The sequence below is a fragment of the Colobus angolensis genome, unplaced genomic scaffold (assembly GCF_000951035.1).
Source record: "Colobus angolensis palliatus isolate OR3802 unplaced genomic scaffold, Cang.pa_1.0 Scaffold172, whole genome shotgun sequence".
In the NCBI taxonomy this organism is placed as follows: Eukaryota; Metazoa; Chordata; class Mammalia; order Primates; family Cercopithecidae; genus Colobus; species Colobus angolensis.
This window is the reverse complement of record NW_012114844.1, coordinates 2,274,243-2,286,297: the sequence shown is the minus strand read 5'-3', so window position 1 is coordinate 2,286,297 and position 12,055 is coordinate 2,274,243. Positions and strand designations below refer to the sequence as shown.

At 46.9% G+C, this 12,055-nt stretch overlaps 2 protein-coding genes across 3 annotated transcripts in view; one reads left to right on the top strand and one right to left on the bottom strand.

Annotated features, from left to right (window-relative positions):
• Positions 1–2,365: 2,365 nt before the first annotated feature.
• Positions 2,366–11,261, bottom strand: LOC105509222 (histidine-rich glycoprotein-like). The gene is given in 4 exon segments (XM_011938370.1): positions 2,366–2,439; positions 10,601–10,684; positions 10,687–10,919; positions 10,921–11,261. Coding segments are annotated over 4 exon segments (732 nt in total).
• The window catches only part of ARNT2 (aryl-hydrocarbon receptor nuclear translocator 2), a 162,781-nt gene continuing 158,243 nt past the window's right edge, over positions 7,518–12,055 (top strand). The window contains exons 1-2 of one of the 2 annotated variants that reach the window (XM_011938371.1): positions 7,518–7,665; positions 9,125–9,313. The gene's annotated coding sequence lies outside the window, so the exon portion shown is untranslated. The remainder of the gene's footprint in view (positions 7,666–9,124; positions 9,314–12,055) is intronic. The other variant, XM_011938373.1, reaches the window with a different exon arrangement.

Sequence of the window (12,055 nt, the reverse complement as noted above, 5' to 3'; positions counted from 1 at the left end):
TGCATTCCTTCCTTCTGAGTATGAGGCAGGACCCTCTCTGGAATGGGGGTCTTAGGACCTGCAGTCAAACAAGGTAGGGCAGATAGTTTCTTTATGGCCAGTTTTTACACAGAAAGGCAGAGGGAAACTTAGAGTGATATCTTTAAGTTTTATGGCTGGCTTTGGGGAAAAAGGCTTCTGACTTCCATGCCCTGCCTTGGGGCAGAGGGATTCTAGTGTCTGTGTCTAGCCTCAGGGGAGAATGGCACTAAGAGACAGGAAGGCAAGAGAAGATCAGAGAAATAAATTTTTCTTCTGAAGATGCTTCTGAGGCCTTCATTTTGGGGTATTGTTGACTGAGTCCCAACATTTATGATTTTACAAGATTTCCTGAACAGGAAGTGCTCCTTTTTCTCCAGTTCACAGTGTCACACTGGGCATCTATGGACTTGAGAATAACAGAATTGCCTTTGCTGCATAGATTTTCTTGTGCACGTTTGCTTCATTGCTGTTAATCTTCACGTAGAGTCAAACAGTAGCATGTGGCTGCACCTAGAAACTTGAAGCCAGAAGCAAAGTCCAGAGTGACAAAGCCAGAGAAGAGAGACCTTGGAAAGAAAGCATTTGTGTGAAGGTGTGAGTGTGAGCTCATCTGTGCTTTTTGTTGGGGAGGCAAAGCGTTGGTAGGACTCAGAGATGCCCAGAGGGGTCAAAGGAGTGTGGACAGAGAGCAAGGGATGGAGGGAGAGATCAAGAGAAAATCAGCAACTGAGTGGAGGAAGAGTGGGGACAGGTAGACCAGGAGAGGGAGCGGGAGCAGAGGAGAGGCAGGAATGGGGAGTGGAAGAGAGAGGGAAAAGGAGAGGGGATGTCCAGGAGCAGGATAATAGATTGAAAGAAGGATAAAGCCAGGAGCTCGGGTTAAGATAGGTAAGAAGTGGTACTTTCATGGAAGTTTTTCCTGAATTTTACCTAGGTCCTGGGCACAGGGTGGGTAGGAGATGGATACAACAGGGGGGCTGTTTGAGGTCACCTTCTCCTTTTATGTTTTCCAACTCCTGCTCCTGAGAGGCAGCACCTGGATCCTTACCTGCGGGTAAACCACTGGGAGGTCTGGATTCACTCTCCCCTCCTGCCCATTGTCGCCTGTACTACTCTCCACGCTCACTGAAGTCCAGTTTCCAGGGAGCCCCCCAGTCCCTCAGTGTCTGCAGATACAGCCAACAACCAGCACTGCCAAAGGGCCACCTGGCCACACACCTCCTGCCCTCGTCCTTTATTCAGCCAGGACACCCCATCGCCTCCTCCATAGGTGCCAGCTCTGCCCGAGGTTCTCTTTCCTTCTTGGGGTGACGGAGGCTGGTGGTGTGGAGTACCCTTCCCTTTAATTTTGGTTCTCACTTTTGAAGAACCCTGAGCCTCCAGGATTGCAGGCATAGTAACTGCCTCCTGAGAAGAGCTGTTATTGGTGCAGTCCCTGCTTCAGAAGCAGCAAGGTCCGTTGCTGCTGAGCAGAGGCTGCCCCGGCCTTTGAAATGGCTTCCTTTCATCCTGGGCCCCCGTCCTCCCTTTTCCACCCCTTCCCGTAGAACAATTTGCCTCCCAGTCCAAACAGCTGAGCCCCCTGTGCACATTGCTGACCCCACAGCCCCCTTGCATTCCTCTGGCTCAGAGGCCAGGTTCCCTCCCTCCCTCTGTCCACAGGAGCAGGCAGTACTAAGGTTATGCTGTCCAAGGCCATTACCGGCTTAGAAGTGGGAGGTGTGTGGGCTTCAGAGACAGCTTTGAAATGGCCGTGGATCACTTGGCACTGATTTTGCACCTGAATAACTGAGAACCTTGTATGTGCCTCTTAGGGCAGCACTCAGAGCAAAATTTATCCATTCATTGACTCATTTATTCATCCGTGTAAACAATATGTGTTGATGGTAAAAGGAATTTGAGGAAATATGGGCAAAAAAAGGAAAAAAAAATGTGTTGAATGGCTAGTGCGTCCCAGCTACAATGCCATGCACATGTGCAATTGTGAGCAGACTGTCTTCAGCTAACTGCACAGGAAGCCTCTACTTCCTACAGCCCAAGTCATCCCCTCCTTCATCCTTCCCCCTCCCTGCACAGCTCCCCTCATTATTCAGCTTTTCCCTCCCACCGTTACCTACAGACTCAGGGATGAGCCCCTTCGTCTTGGATTGATGCTTCATTAGCCTGGGTGGGGCAGCTGTAGGTGAAGTCTCAACATCTTACGAGGTCTGGACTCTGATCTTGCCGAGTTTCAGGATGCTGGCAGGTAAAGCAGCTGGGATCTGAGCAGTTACTAAGGCTTCCAGGAACGCAGTTCTGTGGGGCCCACTCAATCTCAAACAAGGTGACAAGGAAAGCATGGCCATCACTGAAGGGTGTGGTGATTCCATACGACAAATGAATAGACACTGCTTCCTGACCTCGGGGAGGTCCTCCTACCTGGGGAAACAGAAACACACGCTCAGCAAGTGAGGGATTGTAACCGTGTTATGTTGCCTCACCACATCCATCCAGGTGTCCCCATCATGGTGCCACCTCCATAGGGTTTGAGTTAAATGTACAGGACAGGTTGCTGTCCACTGTCTAAGGTAGGCAGTGATACTCCCAAGACACCCATATCCTCCAGATGATTAGCCATCTGGTATACTGGTGGGGGTCTGTGTTTTCTTCATGACTGGTGTGGGCCCTGGCACCAGGAAGGATGGTAGCTGCTTTCATTGTGGCTGGACAACAATCAGTACACGTGGAGAAGGGGCACATGTCCCTGGTTTTGTGGACAGTCTTCATTTGTGCCTGGGATTTTAACGTCTCTGCATGCTATCGGGTTTAGTATTTGTCCCACTCTCTTTCAAAGTTGTGGGTTTTGTGTGATAATTGAGAAGGCCAGGGTATCTGTGAGCCCAGCGGGCAGGACTCAAGCTTGACTCACCTTGTCTGTTACTTCCTGGTTAAACAGTGTTTAGCATCCACCAACTTATTGCCTCCTCCAGAGACTTCTGCATCCATCCCACTGATTGTCTGTCTCTCCTGGTTTGTGCTGTTTGGTGCCTCTGGTTCCCAGAGCTCTCTGGATTTACCTGCTGTGTCACTTTTCACACAGCTTATCCCTGGCTGTTTGCTGGTCCTTCTTCTCCCATCTTGATGGGCTCCATCTTTCCTTTCTGTATATTCAGGGCCTTGTACTGTGCCATGGAATAACCTCAGTCTACCCTTTGTGGAGAGAAGTGGGCCTTCACTCCTCATTGCTCCTAGCATCAAGAAGTCACGAGGTTGCGAAGGGAGCCACAGGAGGAACTGCACACTCGGCAGGCCACTGTTAACCTCTTGCCCCGACTTCAGAGCCTGTGGTAGTGTCTCCCCCACCTTGAATAACTCATCTTTTAATATTTTCTTTGCCAGAGTCTCACCCTCTCCATCTCTCTTACCCTGTTTTTGTCTCCTCTCCTCTTGTGTGGCCTCATCTCCTCGGTTTTTACTCTTTCTTGAATATTTCAGATTGTTCACCATGCACATTTACTACTGTACTAATCAGAAAACCCTGAATATCATCACACCCAGGACATGGTGATAATGATGCTTCTTTCACAGTGTTGCTGTGCAGATTTATGAGCCTGCTCAGGGCCTGCCCCCTCTCTGGAACTCAGTAGTTATTTCAGCCTCGAATTCTACCTTTTCCCCATTTCATCACCCTTGTCCCATCCCTGTAGGGAAGTTTGCTCAGCTGGAGGTGGCTACACCATTGCACAACTGCTGGCTTCTCTTCCACTCCCCCAGCTCTGTGTTCCCAGTTCCCACGCAGCCTGCCCACAGAACCCAGCATTTCACTTACCTTCGATTACATCACTTGCATTGCTTCCTGATCATAAGAGTGTTGTATTCTAAGTTTTTAAAACACAGAGATAATGGAAAATAATAAGTGGGCAGTAAAAATCCTATGTAGTCTTACCACTCAGAATTAGCTTTGTTCCTTTTTTAAAAGTATTTACCTACACACACACACACACACAGTCTCTTTCTCTGTCTGGACGTACATATATTAGAGGTGTGTTGAGCTAATTCAGTTTTCCTTAATGCTGAATGGCTGAGCATCTATGTTTGGCTGTGATTGAGGCTGATGCTGAATCATTGAATGAAAATATGACATTCTAACAAAAATCAGTATTGAATAAGTATTGTTCTTTTTTTTTTTTTGAGATGGAGTCTCGCTCTGTCACCCAGGCTGGAGTGCAGTGGCCAGATCTCGGCTCACTGCAAGCTCCGCCTCCTGGATTTACGCCATTCTCCTGCCTCAGCCTCCCCAGTAGCTGGGACTAGCCCGCCACCTCGCCCAGCTAGTTTTTCTGTATTTTTTAAGTACAGACGGGGTTTCACTATGTTAGCCAGGATGGTCTCGATCTCCTGACCTCGTGATCCGCCCGTCTCGGCCTCCCAAAGTGTTGGGATTACAGGCTTGAGCCACCGCGCCCGGCAGGTATTGTTCTTATGTTATTTTTATTTATTAGGATTCCTCAAATTGTAAAGTTAAACTCTAAGTCAGAAACAGTCGTTATCTGGACCTTGCCCACTGCTAGATACTCCTGTGCTTACCATGCTGCAATTTATGATACTAAATATAGACACCTGTTTGCAACTGAGTTTGGTGGAAGAATGAACTACATTGGTTCTGTTAATTATGTCTGGATTGGTGATGATTTACTATAGATGTTATGGTGTGATATGGGTGGCTTTTTTCCCTTATGAATTTTTGAGGTGGCACAGTTGATAAAGTTGGCAATTAATTTGTCCCTATAAAGATATGAAGATTCCAAATAAGACTTTTTCTTGAAAGATGCATCTAAACAGAAACAGATAGAAAAATTTAAAATCCTAAAGGTTGTTTATTATTGTGAATGCCAGTATACCAAACAATTCCACAAAGACATGATTTATTTATACTAATGATCTCTTTTATTCTGTTTTATAGTAGTATTTATGGTTCTGCACATATCTTGTCTCAGAAAGAATGTGATAGTCTTTGTAAAAGTAGCAAGCAAGTGTGTTGCCTCTTTTTTTTTTTTTTTTTCTGAGACAGAGTCTCACACTGTCACCTGGGCTGCAGTGCAGTGGCACAATCTCGGCCCACTACAACCTCTGCCTCCTGGGTTCATGCGATTCTCCTGCCTCAGCCTCCCGAGTAGCTGGGATTATAGGCACGTACCACCACACCTGGCTAATGTTTTGTATTTTTAGTAGAGACGGGGTTTCACTGTGTTGGCCAGACTGGTCCCGAACTCCTGACCTCGTGATCTGCCCACCTCAGCTTCCCGAAGTGTTGTCTCTTAATATTTGTCTTATTTCCTCACTTCCTACTAAATGTAACTATTTGGTAAAGTTCTTGATAATTGATTTGCACATAAATTTTGCATATAAAATTAATAGCTTTTGCCATATGGTCAAAGATTATTGCACATTTCATTCTTGCAATAATATTTATATTTATACACCATCTGACTGGGAGAGTTCAAAATACATCATACATACAAGGAGCTTTTAAATCTGAGTACATCTAGAATGCAGATTTACATTTGAAAGTGAATATGCAGACTTGAGCAATAAGTTCATGTGGCATGCCTTATTTGTAGTATTGATGTTGTTATGCTGTAGATGTAGAGATGATGGTGACCTGAGTATCGTAAGGTCATTGATCATGCACAAGTTCAGGGATGCCAGAAATGATCTTGCAATAGGTATTTGACTGTTTGTCCTTTCAAAGGCCAAGGCATTCATTTAGAAGCCATGGCCAAATAATAGGTTTTGGGCAAATAGTGTAGCTGAAGCTGAACTTTGATGGATCGCTGATAAATATGTTTGCATATATGATTTTGTATCCTGCTCTATTAACTTACTCTTAGCATTTTCCTGTAACATGATCTTTGAAATCATGATATTTAAAGGCTGAGTAATTTTTATCTGGAAGTGTTCCATAATTTATGAGCTTTTCTCCTTATGTCAGACTTGTTAGTTCGTTTGGTTTCTGTTCACTTCCAGCTGCCTTTGGACAGTCAACATGTATCTTGGTCATTCATTTTTTTCCCCTACCTTTCATATCCTTAGCTACTGTGAAGAGGCCTCTGCAGTCATTGAGAACCGGCCTCTTCTCTTTTATGCAGGAAGGTCCATCAGGTATCTGAAGACAGTTTTATCCCTCCTTCTGCCTCAAGGACTCTCCAGGCTGACAAGTTGTGTCTCACCGGCAGGTCCTCCTCAGTGAACCCTTCACCAACCCATGATTCTTTCTGGTGTTTTTGAATGTGGAGAATCAGAGCATTGAGCCCTCCTGCACACTCTCCATGCCATTGCACCAACAACCCATGCCTTGCCCTTTCTTGTGCAGGGTCTGTCTTACTGCACTGGGCTCCTGATTCCCTAGACTCAGGTCCTGGTAGGCCAGAGTCTAGGTTTTGACTGAGACTCCTTCTAAGACCTCATTAGGGACATTCATTCCACTGACGGACACAAAGCCTTCCAACCCAGATGTTCTGGCTGGCTTCCGTGTGATTGGTGACACACACTTTCTTCTGATGGTCTCGCACAGAGTGGGGCAGGTTGAATGGGTCACTCATCCTTGTTGTCTTGCTCCAGAATCATAACCTTGACAGTAGCCTCTCTACATTTCTTCCACTGGAATTACTGGTTACCCATCTTCTTGCTGGGTCTGTTTTATTTTTGCCCCTTTTACACATTTCAGCACAGAGATTATAGGACTTCAGCCTGTAGGGTGGAGAAGGAAGCTGGAGTTAGTGGGTTCGGATACTAGTGGGAACATGGGGAGTGACACTGTAGTGTGCTGTAGTGCAGTGCACCTGTTCCAGAGGAGAGCCAGAGCCCTACCTGAGCCAGCACTGTTAGCTGAGGCGGGAGGACATCTCCCTGGGCTGCCTTGGGACTGGTTTCAATTCTCTAATGCCAAAACCTGCCTGCCTGCTAGAAGGGGCTCAGGCAGGCATCCAGGGCTCAGCGTCCAGGCTGGAAGCACCAGCCAGAGGAGGCAGGACCTGGCTTCTTCTTACTTTCTCGGGTCCGGTGGCCATCCTCTTCTCTATTGCAGAGACCCTGGTCCAGCCGGCCGATCAGAAAAGAATGTCTTACACAGGATCTCACAGCTGGTTAAAGCCAAGCAAGGATCTGCAGTCAGAGTTCTCTGATTCTCAGTCTAATGATTTTTCTGCACACCGTGCTATAAAAGTGCTACCCCATGGAGGTCCTTTGGGAATCGTGTGTGCTGTCTTTATTCTAGAAGTCAGAGGGACTCTCCCTTGCTTGCACTTCAAGAAAAATCCTTTATTATCTCTCACTGAAATGTTTGGATAAGAATCTAGATTTTTCAAATGTGCATTTGTTATGGTTGCACAGGAAATCCAAGTAACCGATTTTTCAGAACCTAAGCAGTTAATGCTAGAAATTTTGCTGCAAATAAATTGATCAGTATGCAAGACAGTTGTCACGGCTGAATCATGGTCCACAGTTAAGGTAAACAGATCTGTGATGACATTTTCTGAGCAGAATACAAATGCAGCTACATTTCCTCCCAGAGGTTTCTGACATTTCTTCTACACGGATAACAGATTCTCCCAAGAAGGTGTTGGTCACAAGGAAGAAAGATCTTTGTTTAATCCCTCTGAAAAGGTAGGGCTGTGATATTTGATGTGCTTTCTGTGAAGAGAATTGTTCTAAGAGAGATGAATATTGAGAAGAGCATTTTTCTTTGGTTAGTTGCCTGCCCTCACCCTACTCCCACCCATGGAAAGAGCCTTTTGGTTTTTCGTTTATTTGAATGGCCATTAAAATATTGTATGCTGTCATGTTGTGAAACTTTACATTTAATTAATTTTTTCCCAATGTAAAGATCAGGGGATATTTTTCTTACTTGGATTCACATGAAATAGTGGGGAGAGCAATATGTCTTTTTTTCATTTCCTCCTGTTCCTTTCATCTGTAATGCTCTCGAGTTCCACATTTTTTCCAGGTTTTCGCTGCCTACACTGTATTATAGGAATTCTACACAGTATGTCTGCATCTGAAATGTGAAATAGTCTACAGCTAGATGCTGCATTATAAGCCAGATATGTTTTCGGTGTTATGGTGAACCTTACAAAATCTTTAGCTTGTACTGATTTTTAAATGAGCTCCAAACCTCATTCCAACTTTGTCTAAGAGCAGACAGTCATTTCCCCTCTGTGTGTAATGGGAAACAATTTCCTGAGGGGATATTTGCATTTGGAGTCAGACTGCTGTGAATACAGATATTTCTGTCTATTTGTGCATTTGCCATTGGTTACGATCAGGGATCCTGAGCAGAGATCTAGACGAGAGGGTTGCATTTGAGTGGGGGAATAACTCTCGATCTGTAGGGAGTTGCAGTTGGGATAAAAGACCGGAAAGCTCCAGGGACTGGAAATGAACAAGAAAGCATACCCCTCAGAGGGGACTAAAGGAATCTGCTCAGAAATTCTGGAGCAGTCAAAGGAACACTTTTAGGAAAGGGCATCTTTCCTATCGTACTTCGGTCCTCCCAGAGGATTTTTTTGCAGTCCATTGCCAGGTTAGCATAGGGGTGGTGTCCTCCAGGAAGCCTTCTCAGATCCTCCCAGCCGTCCCCACCACATGGTATCCAGCGTCCCTCACAGCATGTATTTCTCAGTGTGAAGTTACTGGGCTCTGTGCCTCCATCACACTCAAGACCGAACTTGTCAGAGGCAGGATTGGGTCCTTTCATCTCTGACCATTGTTCAGCTTCTAGCACAGCCCCCGGCTCCAAAGAAGAGCTTTGCAAAGGCTGCTTATAATTGAAATAGAGACCGCTTCCTCACAGCAAACTCTGCAAAAGGAAATAATGTCCTGATGAACTCCACGTCTTAGTTGAGGAGAGACTGAGGCAAATAATGATGAAGCCAGAGCTAGAAGTAGGCTGCTACTGAATGTGTGGTCCCCTGAATCAATGAACCGAGGAATGCATGAGCATGTGTGCCTCTACTTTGCTGCAGAAGTCCTCCTGTATTGAGCATGTGTGGCATGGTAGTTGTAAATATGCAACCGACCCAATCATATTTTTCTTCTGTCTCTAGACATTTTTTGCCCCATACAGTGTAGGAGGATCAGGTGACCAAGGTTTTTCAGAATTTTCCCTTTTTGGGATCTGACGCCGACACACTATTTTGAGGCAGTGACATCATCTCTTTCCTCTGGCATGCCCTCCTTGCGGCTCCATCATTCAGGCCTTGCCATCTCTCACCTGGACTGCTGTGACCTTCATTCATTCCCAGGAGAAGTCCAGGTACAGTAAGAATGAATCACCAGGGACCAGACCTAGACTGGGTAGGGAAGGGGTTGTTCAGAGACTGGCCTCCTTGAGGAGTGATATTTGGGCAAAATCTAAATGACTGTAAGGAATTAATGAGGTGAAGAGAGGGAGGAGAGCTTTCTTGCCAGAGGACATAGCATATGCAAAGGTCCTGGGGTCAGAACAGAACATAGTGTGTTCAACGAACTGATAAGGCAGTGTTGCTGGAGCCAGAGAGGTAGGCTGGAGAGGTGGGCAGTGGCCTGACCACACGGGAACAAGTTGATCATGGCAGGGAACTCCAGGTTTGGGCTAAGAGGAAAGAAAATGTGTTAGAGGATGGAGGCAAGGGCTGGCCTTGTCTGATGTGGCTTCCGAGTGTGGAATGAGTGGGAAGTGCAAGAGTGGATGCATGAAGGTCAGGGGCGTCCTGAGGCAGGCCAGCAGCAGAGCTCAGAAGATGGAGAGACCTCTCAGAGGTAGCAGAGAGCTTGCTGATGGATTGGAGAAGCAGCAGCCAAGGCAGCGCTGCTGCCAGGCGCTTGGATGAGATTACCTAGGAGGACGCATAGGATAGGAGGCTGCACAAGACGCCCTGAGATCTGGAAGAGGAGGAAGAGCAGGCAAAGGAGGCCTAGGAGGAGGGGCCTGAGGCAGGAGGTGAAGGATGTGGGCCTGGAAGACCAGGCAAAAATGCTTGAGATGGAGCAGGAGGCCACATCCCCATAGAAGGTCAGGGGCAGAAGAGCCACTGTTCGCCTTCACAAGAGTGGCCTCCTGATGATGACAGCTCTGTAGTGGGATGACAGGCGAGTCTGACTGGAGAAGATTGAAGGAAGCATGGGAGGGAGGAACCGGCGAGGTGAAGCAGCTCTTTGGTGGCTTTGCTTCATAAAGGGGAGCGGGTTACTTTGCCACAATTCCAAACTTTTCCCTGGGTAATGGAAAATTTGGCCTTGGCTTTTGAGATTTATTTGAATTTGATGTGTGTTATAGAATGTGTTCATGTTTCTGTGCTGCGCCAGATGCCTGTCTTTTCTAAATGTGGCAAACCTTCAGCTGCATGGGGAAATCGAGGTGAGGGTCCCATTCTTCATGCCCATTTCAGATGAGCTCCTTGCCAGGCACTGTTTGGGCTGCCCGTGGCGAACTGGAAACAAGAGGGGATGGATGACTTGTCCAGGATCCCTGGGGCTCCTTCCAAAGGGTGTGTAGGGCTGTGGGGTCCCAGGGCTGTGACAAATGCAGGGGCACACTTCCCCACTCAGGCAAAGCTCTTACTATCAGCGAGGAGGAGGCTGTTCCCTGTCAGGTCTGGGGTGGGCTGTGTGTGTGGTTTGTGTGTATGTGGTGTGTGTGTGTGGTGTGAGAGAGGAGTCTGTGGTATGTGTGTGAGTAGTGTGATGTGTGTTTGTGGTGTGTGTGTGGTGTATATGTTGGTTTGAGTGGTTTGTGTGGTGAGATTTCTGTGAGTGGTGCATGTGTGTGGTGTATGTATGGTGTGTTTATTGATGTGAATGGTGTGTGCATGTGTGGTTTGTGGTGTGTGTGCTGTGTGGGGGTGTATGTATATGAGTGGTGTGCGAGCAATGTGTGTTGTTTGAGAATGATGTGTGATGTGTGTGAGTTGTGTGTGTGGTGTGTGTGAATGCTGTGTATGTGTTGATGTGAGTGGTGTGGGTGGTGTGTGTGTGGTGTGTCCGAATGGTGTGTGTATGTGAATGGTGTGCATGTATGTTGTGAGTGGTATATGTGTGGTGTGTGTATGAATGGTGTGTATGTGTTGAGTGGTGTGAGTGGTGTGTGTGGTGTGTTGGTGTGATTGCGAATGGTGTGTATGTATGTTGCTGTGAATGGTGGGGGAGGGTGGGGTGTGTGAGTGGTGTGTGATGTGTTGGTGTGTGTGAATGGTGTGTGTGGTGTATGTGTGAATACTGTGCATGTGTGTTGATGACTGATGTGCGTGTGGCGTGAATGGTGTGTATGTGTGTTGATGTGAGTGGTGTGTGGGGGTGTGTATGATGTATGTGAGTGTTGTGTATGTTGATGTGAATGGTGTGTATGGAGTGTGTGAGGTGTGTGTCAGTGGTGTGTATATGTGCTGATGTGAGTGGTGTATGCGGGGTGTGTGAGGTGTGTGAGTGTTGTGTATGTGTGTTGAGAGTGGTGTGGAGGGGTGGGGTGTGTATGAGTGATGTGTGTGTTGATATGGGGTGTGTATAGGTATTGTGTATGTGTGTTGAGAGTGGTGTGGGGGTGTGTGGTGTGTGTGAGTGCTGTGTATGTGTGTTGATGTGAGTGGTGTGTGTGGAGTGTGTGGTGTGTGCAGGTATGTATGTGTGTTGAGAGTGGTGGGGGTGTGTGTGTTGTGTATGTGTGTTGATATGGGGTGTGTGCAGGTATTGTGTATGTGTGTTGAGAGTGGTGTGGGTGTGTGTGTGGTGTGTGTGTGTTGTGTATGTGTGTTGATGTGAGTGGTGTGTGTGGAGTGTGTGTGGTGTGTGCAGGTGCGTATGTGTGGATGTGAGGGATGTGTGTGGGGTGTGTGGGTTGTATGAGTGTTGTGTATGTGTGATGTGAGTGATGTGTGTGTGGTGTGTGCAGGTGTTGTGTATGTGTGTTGATGAGAGTGGCATGTGTGTGGATTGTGTCGGGTGTGTGCAGGTGTGTATGTGTGTTGATGATAGTGGTGTGTGGAGTGTGTGTGGTGTGTGCAGGTGTGTATGTGTGTTGATG